Here is a 21714-nt window from a genome sequence, read left to right on the forward strand (position 1 = left end):
TAGGAGGCAACTGGACTTCTTGTTTTTTCTTTAGAGATGTTTCGCTTCTCCTCCATGGAGCTTCTTCAGCTCTGACTGAAGAAAGTCCAGTTGCCTCTTGGAAAAAGCACCTTTGGGACAGCCCTGACCTGCGCGACTGAGAACCCCCACAGACATTTTTGAGGAAATCCTTGATTTTTTTCCCCCCTCTCCCCGTTACCCCAAATTCTCTAGCTCAATCACACGCAATCCGTAATAACGGACTCCAGTAAATTTTATTAGCTTTCCGTGCTCTCTGGCATACAGAACAGGTGAAAAGTTGTGTGAAGAACCATCGGCCTGTTGTAGAAACCACCTGCTCTTCCTGGGGGAGAGGGGGGAGAAAGATATTGAGGCAGGGGAGGAAGAGGAGGAGAGGGCTGGCTTCAGTAACCTCGATTCGGAGCTAAACTTTAGCCATGGTGAAGTTGGTGGGAACGATGCTGGATATGGATACCAGAACGAAACCCCCTAGGTTAGATCCCGGGGTCTCTGGATGCAATTCTTGCTGCCTGTTTTGTTTAATTGGAGGAAGGGTCCTTAAGACACCTTGATTTACCCCAGCCCAGCCCCCCTAAGCAAAGCACAGCTCCCCATCTTGAAGGGAAGTGTGGCTGCTGATTTAAAGCTGTTAAAGAGGATGTTATGTATTATTTAGGGATCATCTTCTTGATTTTGGACGCATTTTGGAAAATAAGAGTTTTGGGGGGGTCTCTGCAGGAAAAAATAGACCTGCCCTGAAGAAACACACCTCCCCCCTCCGTCTTCTCTGCCCCCAGCGATAGGAGCTTGAAGGCCAAAGATTCTGCAATAACCCAACTCCATACCGATTGATGAGTATGGAGAGGGGGGGGAGTGAAGGAAAGGGACACATCCCAGCGTCGAGGATGAGGGGTGGGTGGGTGGGTGGGAGCAAATACAGTTCAAAGCAGGGCGCAGAAGAATTTCTTTTCCCGGAAGGGGTTTTCCGAGGTGGGCACGGGGCTAATGAGGGGATCCTCGCAGGCGTGGGCATCGCAATAGGTCATCAAATCAGCGGCCGCTTTGGACACCTAGGGGAGAGGACGAAAAAAGAAGAGAAATCAGGATTTGGCAATACATCTGCCATAAAGATACCAGGGTGGCATTCAGAAAATTGAGGCTGCAGTTCTCTATATAGGCACTAGGGGGGCAGTCACGAGAAGAAAACCAGCTACTAAATGGTAGTTTTTGCCATCTAGTGGCTGCTTGTGGTTTTGCAGCTCGTTTGTTAGCGGTATCCAAGGTGGTGTTTCTCAACCTGACGACTTGGAAGAAAGAGGTGGAGATGCATGCCGAGGGGAATCCTGGGAGTTGAAATCCACACATTTTCCATCTGTTGAGGTTGAGAAGCACCAGCGTATACCTTTTTTGGCCCATCGGTCGTTTTCCTCACCTTTATTCTGCACATGCTGGCCTCAATCTTCAGCTGCTCCACCATCTTGCGGGCTTGGCCGATGCTCATTGTGCTGTTGACGGGAGTTTCGCCCTTCATGAGGAATCCTGCTGAGGACATCGGAGAGGAGAAAGGCCATCCAAGACCGTTCACCATAAGGGAGATGGTTGAAGACATTCTTCAAATTTAGCCCTAACTGTATCCTTGCCAGGTAACTTCTCTAGAACAAGGTGCTCAATCTAAGTTGAGGACTGTGTGGCTGTATTCCAGGCGACCACTAGAAGGCGTCCACACAATTCCAAATCCATTACAATGGTACCTTGTGCCCCCTAGTGGACACCAATAGGTTTGCAACCCCATGACTACTCTTCCTCTGGAAAGGCTTTGCATAGTAGCAGGTGAGAGAGTACAGTTGGGGGTGTATGAATGCGAAACAAAGTGTATTGTCACTGTGTTTACTCGTGCCTAGAGCCCTGGAGAGTAATTGCCATCACACCTGGATGATTTTCTTTTGAAAATACCGTTCTCTGGGCTGTTCTTGCAAGAGATCTCTCAATTATCATGGAATAACAGAACATCCAACATCTTAAAATCCCCCAGTTTTATTCCCAAAAATATATCTCTGTTTCTCATTTATGCAGAGAATATGCCACTGAATCAAGGGATACTATCTTTGGATCTTAACTGGAGGACTAGCAGTATGACTAGGTCCACATTCACCCAGCCAGGGTTGAGTGTGTGGGACTGCATCTACCATGGCACAAATATTATTTCACACGGGTTAAATTGGACAGTTCATGTCCAGCCGCACCTTGTGACTGTCTTGCCACAATTTGAATAACTATGGTTTCCTTGACCACAGCTTAATGTTATCAATTCTAACCTGATTTGATTCACATAACATGCCATAAACCATTCAAAACGGAGACATTTGGGGTGTAGTTGAGTTCCTATAATACAAACCACAACCTCAGTGTGTTATCCAGAAAGAATGCAGGGAGGGTAATGAGAGAGAGAACAAAACATTAGGAATAACTGCATCATAACAAGAGACCATTGTCTTGTCTTATAAACCATAATCATTAAATAGCTTTTAGGGCCTCATTCAAAACCAGGATGGTTCATTATTCTTCCTACAGCGACCGAATTTCGCCTCCGATAACATCTCCCTCCCTTCGGTTCTGATCCAATGTAAATTCCAGATCTCCCCCCTCCCCAAAGACAACAGCCCTTGCCTCGTTCTGAAATTTCCCTGCTTCATCTTCCTCCATTTGTTTTCTGCCACAAGTCCTCCCTTCTCTGATCTCTGAGGCAACCAAGAGGAATAGAATGGGGGGGGGAAATACGTTCCAAAAAACAACAACATTACCAAACACAAATAAAGACAGTTCTAATCCAGTACTACATCCAAAGCCATTCAGGGCGTCTCTAGCAGGGAGACATGAAAAAAAGATTTTTTTTCTGTTTCCATCTGTGGTTTCCCACCCCAATGGAGAATAAGATATTCTCATTCTCTCTCTCTCTCTCTCTCTCTCTCTCTCTCTCCCTCCCTCCCTCCCTCCCTCCCTCCCTCTCTCTCTCTCTCTCTCTCTCTCTCTCTCTCTCTCTCTCTCTCTCTTCCTCTCCAGCTACCTTATTTATCTTTTCCTTCTTTCCCTCCCTCCTTCCTTCTTTTCCTCCCATTTTTCCTCCCTTAGCCATCTCCCCTATCTATATCTATCTATCTATCTACTTATCTTTTCCTCCCCAGCTAGCTTATTTATCTTCTTTTCTTCCTTCCTTACCTCCCTCCTTCCTTCTTTTGCTCCCAACTCTCCCTCATCCATCTATCTATCTATCTATCTATCTATCTATCTATCTATCTATCTATCTATCTATCTATCTTTCTTTCTTTCTTTCTTTCTTATCCTTTCCTCCCCAGCTAGCTTATTTATCTTTTCTTTCTTTCCTTCCTTCCTTCCCTCCCTCCTTCCTTCCTTTTCCTCCCACTCTCCCTCATCTATATCTATCTATCTATCTATCTATCTATCTATCTATCTATCTATCTATCTATCTATCTATCTATCTATCTATCTATCTATCTATCTATCTATCCAATACTTCCTATTAACAGGTCCCCCACATATTGATAGCTGGGGCCCTTTTTTCTCCCCTCCCCCTGCAGAAATTTCCTGTATTTACATGGAAATCATTTTGCCCGCCCCTCCCCCAAGCCTGACCCCCCCACACCCAGAGAATCCAAGCGGGGAAACCCAGCCCAAAGCCACACACACACCTTTGTAGAGATTTGCTGCTGAATGTGAAGATGGAGCAAAGTCAGACCGTTCCGGGCTGGAGGCTGAGACGATCTGGGGAAGAGTCACCTGGGCCGAGGGGGGGGGCACTGCAGCAGCCCCTGCAAGATGCTCCCCAAGGTGGATGAGCAGAAGGGGCTGTTTCCCCCCCTGGCTTCCTAAGACATTTGGCACACCTTGGCTGAGATGAGAGTTAATTCAATCGATCGATACCTTGAGGATTTCACAAAGCAATTAACGCTGGGACCAAACCATCTCTTTAAGGGTGGGGGAGGCAGGGCTGATGGTACCCCCGCCCAGGCAGCCATTGCTTAAAAACCAGGACTGGGAAGTGTGGGAGGGGGATGGCACAGCCGGGCTCTATTACAGAAGAGGTTGATTGAGGAGGGGGCACAAAAGGAGGAGTGGGAGTCCAAAGAGAGTGGCTGTGTCACTTTGTCAGCCCCCCCCTTTCTGCAAATATGAACGCCGGGGGAGGCGCAGTATTGTCAGCAATAGCTTTCATTTACAAATCTGACATCAACCGCCTTTTAAAAAATTTCTCTCCCAATTCATTGGGCATCAGGCTTGCCAAAGTGGCTTCTTTTCCTGCATCACCTTGAAAGGAAGACTGTGGGTGAGCTCTCTGCTCTGCATAATGACAGATGGGCATAATCAAAACACTGCATAATCAGGAAGGAAGGAGAAAGAAAAGGGAAGGAAAGAGGGAAGGAGAAAAAAGGAAGGGGAAGGGAGGAGAAAAGGAATAAGGGAGGGAGGAAAGGAGGAAGCATATTAACAATTGAAATGTGTTTTTTTTAATAATTCATCTAGAGTAGACTATTGCAACAGATATAGAATGAAGGCTACTGCTAAGCTTGTAAGCCGCCCTGAGTCTTCGGAGAAGGGCGGGATATAAATGGAATAAAAATAAAAATAAAATAAAATAAATATGTTGTCCTGGCCTGCGAAATAATTTTAAAGCTGTAACTCACCCCAAACATCCCAGACGCTGGGTTCTTTTTCACTCAATGTCTTAACAGAATTTAACAAAATAACAAAGTTGGAGGGGACCTTGGAGGTCTTCTAGTCCAACCCGCTGCTCAAGCAGGAGAGCTTATACCATCCCAGACAAATGGTTGTCCTAATCTCTTCGCACCTTGTTCTAAATGTGGCTTCTTTATTTAATTGTAGGTGAACAGATGGGAGATTTAATGTAAAATGTGTACCAAGTCAAAACGTCTTAAACAGGTAGAGAATTGAATTCCAAATGGCTATTTCACAATACAATCAGATAACATGTTCAATATTCCTATCAGGATTAGTGACTTGCTATTAGTTTTATTCACTGGATATTTCTATTACACTGCATTGTAAGGCCATCATAAATATCTTTACACGGTGTGTCCCCCCCCCCACGGAAATAAATGGGATTTACCAATGAGTAAATTAGCTTTTAGGATTGTGCTAGAAACTTGGGGAAATTGTAGGAAGAAATAATTTGATGTATAGGTCAGTTCCATATAATCTGATTCAGGGCCTGAATCATAACGATCAAAAGCTGCACCATTTTATGGAGACAAAACCTTTCCACTTTTCTCAGATCAATTTGTGGGTATATATAATGTTCTAGGCTCACCTTTTCCCCCCTGCAGTTTACTCAGGCTATCAATCGGCTAAAAAAATTACTTGAATTTTCACAGTACACTGACTTGCCGGCGAACCCTTTTGTCAATAAAGCCAGAACATTGATTTTCAACAGAGCTTAAAAAAGGAATTTCTTTAGGTACCTGCAACACAGAGATAGAAGAATATTCCTTTCCTGAGCAATCTACGCCTAGCCCACCAATCGAAGGCGCTGCAAACGCCAGGCCGCAACTCATAAGGAAGGCTAAAATGTATTTAATTATGACATTAAAGACCCCTGTTTCGCTATTAGAAGAATGATGATCGGAAAGCAGAGCAGCCTTTGGCTGAAATTTCTTATTTCCCTGTGGGGGGGGGGGTAACCTTCCCTCCGGCATCTCATCCAGAGAAAAGGCAGCAGAGTGGTCCTCCGCTTCTGCCTGTCTCCATGGAAACGGGAGGCCGGCAACCGCAGCATCCCTCCGACCACGTGACTGGAAGATGCTTGCCCGCGCAGCATCTTTATAAAAACCAAAAGGCCCCTCCTCTCCTCCTCCTTTCCCCCCTCCCTCCTCGGGGGCGGGGCCAAACCCGGAAGAGGTAGAGCCAGACCCACATTTGGGAAAGGGAAAAAAAAAAGGGGGTGGGGGGGAGACTTTAAAGGGAGAAGCCAGAGGCGGAATAGCAGCAGCAACATCAACCGCATCGCTGGAACTAATGCAGGTGCTTTGAGATTTGATTTTTTTCTCTGCTATAAACTGACAGGCTCCCCCCCCACCCCCTTGGCTTCCTACCTGACCCCTCCCCCAATCGGGGTTTGCAAACCAGCCGGAGGGGGCTTTAAACACGCCACCCCCCTTTTACTTCTGCATTTGCCCCCCACCCTCATTCTCCCTTCCCAGCCTGTGCTTCCCATTCTTGCGTGCGACGTATATCTCTCCTGTTTGCCTCTCTTAAACTGAGATGGGATGGTGGTTTGTGTTGGGGATGGAGGAAAAAGGAAGCTTCTCTTCTCCCAAACAAGCTAAACCAAGATTTGGGGATTGTGGATAGTTTGTTTCTCTCCCCCCCCCCCCCGGTTTCTAATTATTTATTTATTTTTATTTATTTTAATTCCATTTATATCCCACCCTTCTCCGAAGACTCAGGGCGGCTTACAAGCTTAGCAGTTAAGAACCAGGTTCCCCGCTTTCCTTTATAATAAGAGACCAGATCCAATTAGACCTCTCTATTTTTTTTTCTTCCTTGTGTGCAAAATAGGAAGCCTCTGCAGAATCTGTATATTGTTTTGTACTAACCTCGTATGATTGCCTTTTGTCAATTTTTTAAAAAAATGTAATTAAGAATGTATCTAATGGCAGAAAGTGAAGGGGAACTAAAGGGCCTCTTGTTGCGAGTGAAGAAGGAGAGTGCAAAACTTGGGTTGAAACTCAACATTAAGAAAACCAAGATCATGGCATCCGGCCCTCTCAATTCCTGGCAAATAGATGGGGAAGAAATGGAGGTAGTGACAGATTTGATTTTCCTGGGCTCCAAGATCACTGCAGATGGGGACTGTAGCCAAGAAATTAAAAGACGCTTGCTCCTGGGGAGGAAAGCCATGGCAAATCTAGACAGCACACTAAAAAGCAGAGACATCACCCTGTCAACAAAAGTGTGTAGAGTCAAGGCTATGGTCTTCCCAGTTGCAATGTATGGCAGTGAAAGCTGGACCATAAGAAAGGCTGAGCGCCAAAGAATTGAGGCCTTTGAACTATGGTGCTGGAGAAGACTCCTGCGAGTCCCTTGGACTGCAAGGCGATCAAACCGGTCAGTCCTAGAGGAGATCAACCCTGACTGCTCTTTAGAAGGCCAGATCCTGAAGTTGAAACTCAAATCCTTTGGCCACCTCATGAGAAGGAAGGACTCGCTGGAGAAGAGCCTAATGCTGGGAAAGGTAGAGGGCAAGAGAAGAAGGGGATGACAGAGAATGAGGTGGCTGGATGGAGTCCCTGAAGCAGTAGGCGTGAGCTTAAATGGACTCCAGAAGATGGTAGAGGACAGGAAGGCCTGGAGGAACATTGTCCATAGGGTCGCGATGGGTCGGACACGACTTCGCAACTAACAACAACAACAACAACAATTTATCTAGAAGCTGAATTGGACATTGTGGGGAAAGGGGGCTTAATTCTAAATGTTTTAACGGCTGTTAGTTTGATTGTCGGCGCGTGGGGCAAGTGCAAAGAGTACAAGTCAATTTTAAAGTGTCGCTTTGGAGAATTGTGAGATAGTCTCGTTCAGAGTTACCAAGCAAAGGTGGACAGACAAAACATTCCTGTAATTCTGTTGTGTGTTTAGTAACTTAAAAAGAGTGGGTGTATCTGAATGTCGGCAATGCATTTTGAATTGGGATGTTACTTAAGCACACTGTTGTTTATTTATTAAGTCTGTATGGTGCCCATTTACCCTAAAGATTATAAAACACGTTAAAAAATTAAAGTATCCAAACATTAAGACTATACAGATTAAAATAGTATTAAAAAACTGTACTAAAACCTCAGCTAAGGCTCCTACTTAAGACTATTACTGCTAGTGATTGTAACTTTGGAGCAGTAACTGATTTTAAGCTTTGTGTCCCAAGTTTCGCCTTCTTGCTTGAGAAAAGGAAAAAAAATTAAAATACTCTGCTTGAACTAGGTGTTAGTACAGCTTTTCTCCTCGGAATTCTGAACTGAAAGATTTGCGCTGTAATAATTTAATTGTACCTTTATTTATAGGCTCTTATCTTCTTCCCTCTTTTACGGAAAGCAATTTTATTTTTAAATTTGGTTCAAATTAAGTGTTGGCTGTATTGAGCAGGAGGGACCAAATCTTTCACTCTTAATCTTTCACTGAGAAAACCGGCACGTGTTTTTAATTGGCGGCCGAGTGTGTTACTTCTAACACAGTTTTTTGCAAGGCCCATCTGGGTTGCCCAGAGAGAATTGGCAAAGAAATGGGTCGGAGGCCAAATTTTGTCTGTGTGGGTGGGTTATAATTTCTACATCCCATCATACCACCCTTTGCTGTTTGACCTCCTTCCCCAAGAAGTGTTAAGACTCTTTGCTCAGATGCAAAAGTTGAAGCCAAGAAGACACAAAGTGCTAAGAGTTTGCAAAATCTGGTGTCTGCAATAACCCTGGATCTGTTTTGTCTTTTTTCCATTTTAGGAGATTTCCGGGACCTGCGGAGCGGAGTCTAAAGGACAGCCTAATTTCTAAGAGGAAGGGGACTCAGAGCTTGGTGCCCCCCCTCCCCCGCCCCCAATCTAGCATGTTCTGGTGCCATCATTGACCGTACTTTGTTTGTCTCATGAAGCCGTTTACCTTCACAAAAACCGCAATGCACCAATGTACGGTCTTACTAGCCGGTCTCTTTTGCCTGCGTAAAAGCTTTTGACTTCCAGATTAAAATTACTACGATGCTTATTTATTTTATTTAATTTAAAAAATTAACTTCTTCGTTGCACAAGGAACACTGGTTATATTTCTCTGCTTTTTCCCGGTGTCAAAACGGGACCCTCGCTGCTTGGGGCAGGTTGACACCCCCCCCTCCTCTAACATATTGACTCGCTTTCCCGGATCCCCATCAGCTGCCTTTGCCAAGTGGCACCATGTCATCGAGCCCTGGACCTTTCTTGGTGTGGGTCCAAGAAGTGGCCTCGTTGCTTATGTTGCGAGTGCGTCGCACGGTCCTGCAGACGGCCATTTTGTTGTGTGTGCTTTTGCTGCTCCTCTGGATCTCCATTTTCCTTTACGGCAGCTTTTATTATTCCTACATGCCCACGGTCAGCTACGTCAGTCCTGTTCACTACCGATTCAGGTTAGTTTTGTGGATGGGGGGGGGGGTTTGTAACAAAGCTGGGTTAGTAGGTTACCCAGTGGAACAGCTTGCCACCAGATGTTGTGGGTGCTTCATCACTGGAGGTTTTTAAGATGAGGCTGGACAGTCACGTGTCTGAGATGGTATAAGAGCTCCTGCTTGAGCAGGGGGCTGGACTAGAAGACCTCCAGGGTCCCTTCCAGCTCTATTCTAATTCTGAACTATTGTGACTGAGATTATTTATTTATTTATTTATTTATTTATTTATTTATTTATTTATTTATTTATTTATTTATTTATTTTATTACATTTATATACCGCCCTTTCCTGAAGGACTCAGGGCGGTTTACAGGGTAATTAAAAACCAGATACAAAAGTTAAAAACAAGTTTAAAAAAAATTACATTTGTCCCTGTATAAATAAAACCCCAGTTAAAATAAGATTAATCCTCAGCCTAGGCCAGAGAGCTTGAAGGGCCAGGTCTTCAGGTCCCGGCGGAATGAACGGAGGTCCGGGGCAGTCCTCAGCTCCACTGGCAGCTGGTTCCAAAGGGCAGGCGCCCCCACTGAGAAGGCCCTATCCCTGGGTGTCGTCCACCGGCAATCTCTTACCGGTGGCACCCTGAGAAGACCCTCCCTGTGGGAGCGCACTGGACGAAGGGAACTTGATGCCGGCAGCAGGTGTTCCCTCAGATATCCCGGACCCAAGCCATGTAGGGCTTTATAGGTCATTACCAGCACCTTGAATCTCACCTGGAGGGGAACCGGAAGCCAATGCAGCTCGTGGAGTAGAGGTGTTACATGGGAGTATCGGGAGACCCCCATCACAACTCCTCGACTTACGATCACAAGTGGATTTTGAAAATCACAACCGGGGCCAGAATTTTGATTGCTAGGCGCGGAAGGTAAAGTGAGTCCCTTCCAATTTTGCAATCTTTTTCTGACACGGTTGTTAAGTGAATCATGCGGTTGTTAAGCAAATCCATCTCTCCCCTCCCCCCCTTGACTGCTTGTGGGAAGGTTGCAAATGCTGATCAGAGGACCTTGGATGCTGCAGCCATCCTAAAGACATGCTAGTGGCGGGTGCCCAAATTTTGATTTCCACGACCGTGGCGATGCCGCGACGGTCGTAAGGGCGAGGACCGATCACCGCTCACTTTTTTTTTTAGTGCCGTTGTAAATTTGAACGGCCGTTAAATAAATGGCTGCAAGTCGTGGCGTACCTGTGATTCTTTGCCAGAATAAATAATAATAATAATAATAATAATAAAAATCACAGGCCAGAAAGTAGCTTTGTAACCTTGAGATCTGCTGAAGGGTCGTCCGAATCTGATTTGGGAGAATTCTTTGACCTTTTTTCAGGACGGACTGTGGCCAGCCGGGACCCGAACTCTGCTCCTTTCCTGTTGCCAACATTACTTTCTTCAAGGACAGCCGAGATCAGGTGACCGATTTTCAAAACCAGTTGATGACTGCAGTGTTTTGAAATTAAAGGGAATAAGGTTGCAGGAAAGAAAAGTTGTATGGTTTTATGTTCTTCCACAGCTTTTGATAATTCTGATTCCTTCCTTTCCTCCCTTCTTCCTTCCTTTCTCCCTTCCTCTCTTCCCTTCTTCCTTCCTTCCTTTCCTCCCTCCCTCTTTCTTTTCCATTCCTTCTTTCCCTCCCTCCTTCCTCCCTCCCTCCCTCCCCCTCCCTCCCTTCCTCTTTATCTCTTTCCTTTCCTTTCTTCCCTTCCCCTCCCCTTTATCTCTTTTCTTCCCTCTTTCTTTCCTTTCTAGTCTCTTTTCCTTCTGTCCTTCCCTCCCTCCAACTTTTAAGGCAGGTAAAATTAAGCTGTAAATAATTAGCTTTAATCACTGTAGGTGATTAAAAACAGGATATGGGCAACCAGACAGATGTTTTTAGGCACATTGCACGCAAAGCTCTGGGCTCGAGCAGGAACATCGGCTGCATTCAGCCCAGAAAAGCCGTGAGCCGCAACGAGATGCAATTTATGAGCCGCTCTAGTATTGCATAAGAAACGGGGTGAAATTCAGATCAGGCCTGAAATTCTCGGCTCGCGGTTTTATCTCGCTTGCTGCGCCCCGTTGGGTGCAGCCTGGCAATTAAGCCTGCTTAGCTGGTCGCCCCGTGGGATACCTGTTGAAGTGACCCACTCACATTTCTCTTGCTATTTGCACGGTCGGTAAGCGAGCCCGGCTCTCTCCCCTGACTTTCCTTGTCCCAAATGGCAATCACGTGATCCCGGGATGCTACAACTCATCAGATACATGCCATTTGCCAAACCACCGAATTTTGATCACGTGACCGTGGGGAATGCTGGGTGCCTGACTCGCTTTTTTCAAGCAGTTGCGCCTTCAGACCGATGGCTAAACGAATGGTTATAAATCCGGGATTTCCGCTAGTCTTCAAGGGCAGCCCCACTTAGAAAGCATTGCGGTAGTCTAACCGGGAGGGGGACCAGGCCGTGAGTGACCCAGCGAGTTCCACCAAATGAAGATAGTTCTCTTCTTTTTCTTTTTTTCACCAGGTTCTCATGTATGGCCAACCTTACCGGATGTCGCTAGAGTTGGAATTGCCCGAATCGCCAGTCAACCAGAATCTAGGCATGTTCATGGTCATGATTTCTTGTTACACCAAAGGCGGACGCGTCATTTCTTCCTCCGCTCGGGCCGTAAGTATGGAATATTGTTAGGGTTAGAGGGATTGGATTATGTATTTATTTATTTTTTCATGGAAGGAAGTGGGGTTTATGGAGAGGAGGAGGAGGACAGTGGGGTCCTTGGTGCCCTCTGAGCTTGGTTGTTTACTTGCAGACGTTTCATGACCCAACTAGGTAACATCATCAGTGCTAGAAGGGAATGGGGTTTGCGGAGAGGAGGGGGAGGAGGAGGAGGAGGACGAGGACTGTGGGGTCCTTGGTGCTCCTGGAGCTTAGTTGTTTTCTTGCAGACGTTTCATGACCCAACTAGGTAACATCATCAGCACTCTTCAGTTGGTATCAGAAAGGACCGCATCACGCTGACTCTTGGGCTCTTGACCTCTGATTGATGGACTTACTTCCTCCCTCTCTAGGCCATGTTGCACTATCGTTCACGATTATTACGGATCCTGGACACGCTCGCTTTCGCCGGCCTCTTCCTAGCTGGTTTTACGGAACAGAAACAAACCCTGGAAGTTGAATTATACTCGGATTACAAAGAGGATTCGGTGAGATGATCTTTGTCCCCCTACAAAGCTTTGGATGCAGATCCTTAGCGATCCCCCTTTTCTAATGCAGAGGTTAAGGAACGGACAAGGAGAAGCCCTTGCGTTTACGACTACAAATGGGATCAGAATTTCCATGGCTAGCCAGAGCCGTCGCTAAGTGAGTCTCCCGACCGATTATATGACCTTTATTGCCAGTGCTTAAGCAAACCACTAAAGTCGTTAAGTGGATCGTGTAGTCACTAAGCAAATCTGGCTTCCCCCCATTGGCTTTGCCTGTCAGAAGCCCGCTGGGAAAGTCCACAAACAGCGATTGCATGACCCCGGGATGCTGCAACCATCGTAAGAACACGCCAGTATCTAAGCGTCTCAATTTTGATCACGTGATCGTGGAGATGCCGCAGCAGTCATAAGTGCGAGAACTGGTTCCCGGTCACTTTTTCCAGTCTTGTAACTTTGAACGGTCGCTAAACAAGCCGTTGTAAGGTTGAGGACTACCCATATCTTTTTATGACATCATAAGCCATCTTCATTGCCTATTGTCCAGGCAGTCCTTGACTTACAATCGTTCACTTAGTGACCAAAGTGACCACGGCATTGAAAAAAGTGAGTTATGATCATTTTTCACACTTACGACCATTGCAGCAGCAATCCCCAGGGTCACGTGATTTACATTCGGATGCCGGACAACGGATTCATATTTATGACGGTCACAGTGTCCCGGGGTCACGTGATCTCCTTTTACGACCTCTTCACAAACAAAAAGGTCAATGGGGGAATCCAGATTCATTTAACAACCGTGTCACTTATTGAACAGCTGCAGTGTTTCACTTAACAACCATGACCAGGAAGGTGGCAAAATAGGGCAAAATCCCCCTCACAACGGTCTCGCTTAGCAACATAAATTTCAGGCTGTGTTGTGGCCGTAAGTCGAGGACTGTCTGGGTTATCCAAGAAGGCTCTGTTTTACCTGCTCTTACGTTCCTGTAGGTTAAAATAACCGGCTGAGCAGAGATTTGATCTCGGGTCCCACTGAGATCAAGGCAACTTTCTGGATTTAAAGCTGTTCTGACATGCTAGAGTTTTGAATCGCCAATCTAGCCGCTGGGTGTTGAAATCCAGCATTTCTGCAAGTGTGTCAAGTTGGGGCAGTCTGGATTATTTGTGTTGCAATGCTGCAGGCAGTGTTTCTCAACCTCGGCCACTTTCGGATGGGTGGACTTCAACTCCCAGAATTCTCTAGTCCACACAGCTAAAAGCCTGCTGGCTGGGGAATTCCGTGAGTTGAAGTCCACCCATCGTTTAAAGCAGGCTGGCTGGGGAATTCTGGGAGTTGAAGTCCACCCCTTTTATAAATCATGCTGGCTGGGGAATCCTGGGAGTCGAGGTCTACACAACTTAAATTTGCTGAGATTCAGAAACAGTGCTGAGAGGTTAATATTTTTGTTCTGTACCAGCCTGCTACCGGCCCTGCAGAAAAAGCAGGGACAACCCGTTTTACAAGAAGGCAAGAGGCTGGAACTAAGCCTGCCAAATTTATGGATACAAAAGCAAACAGAACAAGACATGAACCATGAAACAGGAGCTATTCAAGCGGTTGCCTTCAGCAAACCAGCCCTCCCACGCATTCCCCTTTCATACAGTTCAGGGCGTGGCTTCTCTCTGCCTCCTTCCAAGGTGCCCCATTGCCTTCCTCTGTTTACTCCTGATTGACTGCCTCCTGCGTGGGGCATCCTTGAACAGGGCCAGCTGTGGGTCATCTTCATCCACGCTGTCAGGCTCACACAGCTGGGTCTGCATCGTGACCAGGTGGGAGGGGCCTGGCTGAGGGCTCTGTGGAGCCTCAATATTATTCTTAGCAAGCTCTTCAACACCCCCCTCCTCCTCCTCCTCTGAGTCGTCCGACCCAACTGCCGAACCCACAGGCTGACCCTGAATCACAACAATTTTTTACACATTTTTACAAATGTTTGATCCTCGAATTTCCACTAGAGGGGACTAAAATCCCACAGCTTAAGACAATAAAGAGTTCATAAGCTTCAGTATCAAATCTCACCATTTTCACAATCTCAGAGAGCGCTAGCTGATTTCTTAAGCTCCAGATTTATTTATTTATTTATTATTGTTCTCCTCCGTAACTGTACAGGTGTGAAAATTTGGGGGTTCGCTTTGCAACTTTTCCTCTTCTCTCTAGCGTGCAGCTAAAACCTTGTCAGGGTGCCTGGCTTGCAGCAGCTGAATTCCTCCACCATTTTTAAAAATTGCTTGCAGTTTTTTTCCCCCCTAAAGATACTGCTCAGAAATTGCATATTTATTTCCCCAATCTTGGTCTAGGAATGGTGACAAGCCTCTGTAAAATTTTGTTTTTCTTTCGCATGCTTCTTTTCAAATCGCTCTTGGATTTTTTTTATTTTTTTATTTTAGTATTCTATTATTTTGTTGTGTAAAAGTGCCCAGAGGCATTGGGGACTGTTTAAATCCATGCCAATAAATATTATTTAGAAATATAAGGGTTTCCTTGACTTATAACAGTTGATTTAGTGACTGTTTGAAGTTACAAACACACTGAAAACTGGGACTTATGACTGTTTTTCACACTTACGACCCTTGAGGCATCCCCAGGGTCACGTGATCGAAATTCAGACACTTGGCAACTGCCTCGTATTTATGACGGTCGCAGTGTGCCGGGGTCACGTGATCCCCTTTTGTGATCTCCTAACAAGCAAAGCCAGTGGAGAAGCCAGATTTCATTTAACAACCGTGTTACTAACTTAACAACTGCAGTGAAGACCCCTGCCTTAACCACTGGGGTAAGAAAGGCGGTAAAATATTGCAAAACTCACTTAGCAACAAAAATATTGGGCTCACTTATAGCCGACAGTGGAGGACTGTCAGTAGAGTGTTTGAACATGGAAATTTTTTCTTTTAATCCGTAGGTCATGCAATTGGTAAATCCTCTGGGACCAAAACATAACAAGCAGGAAGAACACAGCCTGGTCTGTGTTTAATAATCTAATTTTTTCCCCCTCTTTCTCTTTTAGTATGTTCCCACCATCGGGGCCGTGATTGAAATCCAGACGACTAGAATCCAAATTTACGGGGCTCACCTGAGAATTCACGCGCATTTCACTGGATTACGGTAAGAAAGAGACTCATGTCGGATTGGGAAGGGAACCCATTTTTTCCTACACAACGAAATAAGATTTTCCAGTTTGAATCAGGGACGGAGGAGAGCTGTCAGATTGCCAGGCAAATCCAGCCGGTCTTAGCGAGATTTTTTTTAAAAAACACACCACTTTCTAGAGTCACAAGCTGGAGTGTTGCAATAACTCTGAATTGCTCAAGTCTCGCTTGTTGAGTTAACTTGAGTATCCACCTTGCTAATTTCTAGATTTCTGGACCGATTCTTCCCTGCTCGGATTTGAAAGAGACTTGAAGAGCTGGTTCTTCTCTTGAGCCCTTGGGGTTGGGATGGCAGAGCTAAACTAGACCAGAGGCGTGGATAAATTGTTTACGCAGATAGTCCTCGACTTAGGACCACTTCTCTGAAGTTATGAGAGCCCTGGGAAAAAATAAAAAAGTGGCTTGCAACCAGTGCTCACACTTACAACCGTTGTATCTCCGGAGTTTGTGATCAGAATTTGGGCACTTGGCAACCAGACGGTTGCAACGAACACGATTGTTTTTTGCAAACTTCCCAGCCGGCTTCCGACAAAGCAATAGGGGAAGCTGGATTCGCTTAACCATTTTACAAAAATGCTTGTAAAACGGGGTGCCACTCACTGAATGGCCACCTTGCTTAGTGATGGGAGTTCTGGTTTCCTGCGATGGTTGTAAGTTGAGGACTGCTTATAATACAGCAGGAACAGCCTTTCATATCCCCGAGGCTTTGCATTCCCGGTGAAGCCCAAAGGCAGGCTTGTGCTACAGGTAGTCCTTGAGAAGGCAAGAGAGAGGAATACGTAGGAATTTCCTGACAGTTGGAACAATTAACCAGTGGAACAACGTGCCTCCAGAAGTTGTGGGTGTTTCATTACTGGAGGTTTTTAAGAAGAGACTGGACAGCCATTTGTCTGAAATGGTACAGGGTTTCCTACTTGAGCAGGGGGTTGGATTAGATGACCTCTGAGGACCCTTCCAGGTCTGTTATTCTATTCTATATTCTACATTCTTTCTATTCTGTTCTGTTCTATATTCCATATTCCATATTTTCTTTTTTCTATTCTATATTCTATTCTGTATTCTATATTCTATTTTATATTCTGTTCTATTCTATTCTATTCTCTCTTTATTCTATTCTATTCTCATCCATTATTCTATTCTATTCTATTCTATTCTATTCTATTCTATTCTATTCTATTCTATTCTATTCTATTCTATTCTATATTCCATTCCATTCCATTCCATTCTCTCTTTATTCTATTCTGTTCTATCTATTTTCCATTCCATTCCATTCCATTTTATTCTATTCTATTCTTTCTGTATTCTCTATTCTATTCTATTCTATTCTATTCTATTCTATTCTATTCTATTCTATTCTATTCTATTCTATTCTCAATTTCATTCTGCAGGAGAACCTTTGCCTTCAACCAAAGCAAAATCCAACACCCAAGGCTGGATTTAAGGATCAGCATACCAAGATGCATGAGCATGAATTCTCAACCAACCATTTTCCTTCTCTTTGGCCCCCACAGGTATATCTTGTACAATTTCCCTGTGACTTCGGCCATTTTGGGAGTGGTCAGCAACTTCATGTTCCTGAGCGTCATCGTCCTTTTCAGCTACTTGCAGTGGATCTGGGGCAGTTTGTGGCCTAAAGAAACTCTTTCTGTACAGGTGTGTTTTTGGGGGAAAGGGTTTTCTGTTGTCTGCTGTGGAACACACACACACACACACACACACACACACACACACAGACTGCACAACTTTGTAGCTGAGGGGTTGTGAACAAGTTGGCACGTTTTACCTGCTCCTCCAGATTCGAGGCTCGGGAAAGGCCGGTGATGTTGGGCACTATCGTGAGATAGGCAGCAAATAAATTATCTAAAAATATGAGGCTAAAACACACGAAGAATGGTTGCAGGGATTGGGTTTGTCTAGTCTGGTGAAAAGAAGGACTAGGGCAGGGGTAGGCAACCTCGGCTCTTTTATGACTCATGGCCTTCAACTCCCAGAAAGCTGACTCAGGAATTCTGGGAGTTGAAGTCCATGAGTCATAAAAGAGCCGAGGTTGCCTACCCCTAGACTAGGGGGTGATGTGATAGCATCTTCCAATATCTGAGGGACTGCCACAAAGAAGAGGAGCGTCAACTTATTCTCCAAAGCCCAACAAGGCAGGATAAGAAGCAACAGATGGAAACCGATCAAGGAGAGAAGCAACCTGGAATTAAGGAGAAACTTCCTGGCAGTGAGAACAATTGATCAGTGGAACAACTTGCCTCCAGAAGTTGTGGGTTCTTCATCACTGGAGGCTTTCAAGAAGAGACTGGAGAGTCACTTGTCTGGAATGGTATAGTGTGGCGTCTCCTGCTTGTGCAGTGGGTTGGACTAGAAGACCTCCAAGGTCCCTTTCAACTCTGTTATTCTGTTAAATACATTTGATCATCCTCATAATTGATGAAAGTCAGCTGTTCCAGGTAAAGCTGCCTTTCGCAATTGACTGATGGGCATTGACAAAATCTCCATCAGTCGGATTTCAAAACCGAACCACAATAATAACTGAACACCATCAGCATTGGCAAAATCCCCATCGGTCAATTGCAAAAGGCAGTTTCCATTACCATCTTATGTTGAGGACTACGCACATTAGGGCATGAAAAGACCTTCACAAACTCAACAAGTACACATCTACCAGTGCTGGACCAAGTCCCAATGAAATAATCGATTGCTTTCTTTTTATTTATTTATTTATTTATTTATTATTATTTCCAAACAGATCCCAGGCCGTGAGAAACCTGGACCAATGCAAGCTTTGGATGATTCACGTCGACAAGTTGTGTTTCCTAAAGAAGGTGAGCCCGGTTGTGATCATAGAGTCACAACTTTCAGTTCAGTCGCCAAAGAAAGAAGACAGAATCGAATAAAAAAAACAACAACATTATTGTCATTTTAAATGTACACTCATCAGCATAGATTAAAATGAAATTTCGTTGCACTCTCTCTTAAGATCACACAAGAGGATCTTGGCTTTGCAGTGCCGTTGGTAACGTGGAACGGTCGCTAAAAGCAATGGTCGTAAGTTCGAGGACTGCCTGTAATCAGCTTTCTCTGCCTTTTTTTTCCCCCAGGAGGCGACGTAGAAGAAGACATTTCTTCGCTGCAGCCAGAAGATGTCGGAGTTGCCGAAGGAGAGAAATTGTCCAAAGAAGGTGTGTTGATTTTAAATTCTCTTTTCTCAACAAGGCAGACTCTAAAATTCATCCTGAATAACAATAAAATGGTTTGCCGGGATCAGTCCAAACATCCCAGCCGTCTTACAGCCTGATTTCCTGCCGCTTTCGTGGCTGCCTTTTTAGTACAGATAGTCCTCGACTTAATGGCTGTTCATTTAGTGACCACTCAGAGTTACGATGGCACTGGGGAAAAAGTGACTTTTACAACCGTCGCAGCGTTCCCCCATGGTCACGTGATCAAAATTCGGACACTTGGCGACTGACTCTTATTTACGACAGTTGCAGACTCCCGGAGTCAGATGATTCCCCTTTTTGCGACCTTTTGACAAGCAAAGTCAGTGGGGGAAGCCGGATCCACTTAACGATCAGGTGACTAACTAATAAATCAGCTCGTTTGCCAATTTATTTTATTCGGGTTGTGGATTTATTGGATTGGGTCGCAGATTTCGGGAAGTCCTCGACTTACAGCGACGCATTTAGTGACCACTCAAAATGACAACGGGACTGGAAAAAAGGATGAGCGACCGGTTTTCATACGACCGTTGCAGCATTCCCGTAATCACGTGATCAAAATTCGGATGTTTGCCAAGTGGCCTGTATTTGTGACGGTTGCCAGATTCACTTAACAACCGTGTTAGTAGCTTCATAAGGGCAGTGATTCCCTTAACTGGCAAGGCCGTAAAATGGAGCAAAATTCACCTAACCCTTGTCTCCCTTAGCAACGGATATATTGAGCTCAATTATAGTCAAACTGATCAGAAGGTCGGCAGTTTGGCGGGTCGAATCCCGAGTGCCGCGTAACAGAGTGAGCGCCTGTTACTCATCCCAGCTTCTGCCAACCTAGCAGTTCGAAAGCACGTCAAAATGCAAGTAGAAAAATAGGGACCACTACGGTGGGAAGGTAACAGCGTTCCGTGCGCCTTTGGCGTCTAGTCATGCCGGCCACGTGACCACGGAGACGTCCTCGGACAAGCGCTGGCTCTTCGGCTTTGAAACGGAGATGAGCACCGGCCCCTAAAGTTGGAAACGACTAGCACGCATGTGCAGGGGAACCTTTACCTTTACTTTTTGATAGTCATAGGTTGAGGACTGTTTATTTTGATCTACAGGCAGTCCTCAGTGTTACAAACTGTTTAGAAATTAGAATTTTAGTTTAGTTTAGAATTTTAGTTTAGAATTTCTTCCGTTTTCTCGATTTTATCCCCTCTCATCTTCTGCAGCGTCTACAACGGAGGTGAAGAAAAGCAGTCTTGAAAAATCCGATTTGGGGACAGAACCCAGCGTGGGCGCCGGCTCAAACGAAGGTGACTGGCTCTTTCCTTTTCTGCAGGCAGACCTTGAGTTACAACCGTTCAGTTTAGCGACTGTTCGAAGTCACCATGTGGGGGGGGGGGGAAAAAGTGAGTTATGACTGGCCTTGTAACCCGTTTTAAGGAGTCCCCGTCTGATTTTGACAAGCTTTTTTTTTTTTTTGGCGTGGCAGTTAAGCAAATTACTGCAGTCGCTAAGCGAATCGTGCAGCCGTTAGGCGAATCCTGCTTATCCCATTGTGTCAGAAGGTTGCCAATGACGATCACCAGATACAGAGGTGGTCGTACACACATGCCGGTTGCCAAGTGTCCGGATTTTGATCGGGGGTGGTCCGTGGGATGCTGCGACGGTCGTAAGCACGAGGACCGGTTGCAAGTCCCTTTTTTTCCGCACCGTCGCAACTCTGAGCAGTCGCTAAGTGAATGGTTGTAATTCGAGGATTGTCTGGATCTTTAAAAACCTTCCCCGCCCCGAAGGACCGAGGTTTTCAGATTCGTTTGGTTCCCCCCAAAAATCCAGCTTTATAACTGTATGGCGTGCCAGGAAACCCCTTTACTTACACAATTTGGGGGTGTCTGTTTCAACGCCTTCAGATCGGATCCTAATTTTTTTTGGGGGGGTGGGATTATCCTCTTTTGACAGAGGCGGAATACGACTCTACGGACGAGACACCCCTGCTTACCGACGTCAACCTTCCTGCCCCTTCTTCGGAAGGAAACAGCTCGCAGCTTCTGCCCCCCGTATCCCAGACCCTCTCTCTTGGCTCGGAGGTCCGCCAGAGAAGCAGCTGCTCCAGTTCCTGATGGGTCACGGGTTCGAGTCCTGCCCATGTGACGCACCCAGCAGCCCATCGCAGGCCTTGCTCTCCCGAGGGCTGTGTTTACGCCCTGCTTATGTTTACATTCCGGTTCCTTCTCCGTACACACGAAACACTGTCAGTTAAATAAAAGTTGAACGGCGAGTCACTAAAACCAGCTGCCTGTTTGCCCCGTCTCGGGGTCGAAAAAACCCACCTTTCTCTGCAGAAGGAAGCTTGCCCCTGAGGTATTCGGGAGTCCTCCAGTTACGACAGTAGTCCTTGATCTACCGGGGGGCTACTTACAATTTGAAGCTGCGATGGTTGCTCCCTCCAGTCACACGCGTGAACTTTGGCAACCAGACCGTATTTGCGGCGCACACCTAATACCTCTTTTCCTCACACACCAGCCCTGTGAGGTGGGCTGGGCTGGGCTGAGAGAGAAGGACTGGCCTAAAGTCACCCAGCTGGCTTTCATGCCTAAGGCAGGACTAGAACTCACCGTCTCCTGGTGATTGGCCCAAAGTCACGCAGTGGGCTTTGATGCCCAAGGGAGGACTAGAACTCACCGTCTCCTGGTAATTGGCCCAAAGTCACCCAGTGGGCTTTGATGCCTAAGGCAGGACTTGAACTCACCTCTCCTACTGATTGGCCCAAAGTTACCAATCTGGCTTTCGTACCCAAGGCAGGACTAGAACTCACCTCTCCTAGTGATTGGCCCAAAGTTACCAATCTGGCTTTCGTACCCAAGGCAGGACTAGAACTCACCGTCTTCCTGGTTTCTCCTGATACTTAACCACTAGACCACACTGACTTAAAACCACACTTTGCTCCA

At 45.8% G+C, this 21714-nt stretch overlaps 2 protein-coding genes across 5 annotated transcripts; one reads left to right on the top strand and one right to left on the bottom strand.

Moving 5' to 3' along the window:
- Positions 1-134: 134 nt before the first annotated feature.
- GNG3 (G protein subunit gamma 3) lies at positions 135-1609 on the bottom strand (the record flags this gene model as incomplete). The annotated part of the gene is made up of 2 exons (XM_081340183.1): positions 135-1070; positions 1433-1609. The coding sequence occupies 2 exons, from the start codon at positions 1607-1609 to the stop codon at positions 942-944; spliced, it is 306 nt and encodes a 101-aa protein (XP_081196309.1). The 3' UTR covers positions 135-941.
- BSCL2 (BSCL2 lipid droplet biogenesis associated, seipin) lies at positions 1514-21048 on the top strand. Of its 4 annotated transcripts, none has more exons than XM_081340180.1 (11): positions 1514-1643; positions 8520-9171; positions 10533-10614; positions 11704-11847; positions 12249-12383; positions 15422-15519; positions 17075-17216; positions 18316-18391; positions 18668-18748; positions 19993-20076; positions 20726-21048. In XM_081340180.1, exons 2-11 carry the CDS (start codon positions 8963-8965, stop codon positions 20884-20886), a joined length of 1212 nt encoding a protein of 403 aa, XP_081196306.1. In that variant the 5' UTR covers positions 1514-1643; positions 8520-8962; the 3' UTR covers positions 20887-21048. The 4 variants fall into 4 exon arrangements, with proteins under 4 accessions (XP_081196306.1, XP_081196305.1, XP_081196308.1 ...); XM_081340179.1 differs by lacking the exon at positions 1514-1643 and adding an exon at positions 5933-6054; XM_081340182.1 differs by lacking the exons at positions 1514-1643; positions 19993-20076; positions 20726-21048 and adding exons at positions 5933-6054; positions 19052-19567.
- The last annotated feature ends 666 nt before the right edge of the window (positions 21049-21714 follow it).

Source organism: Vipera berus (genome assembly GCF_964194415.1).
Source record: "Vipera berus genome assembly, chromosome: 16".
In the NCBI taxonomy this organism is placed as follows: Eukaryota; Metazoa; Chordata; class Lepidosauria; order Squamata; family Viperidae; genus Vipera; species Vipera berus.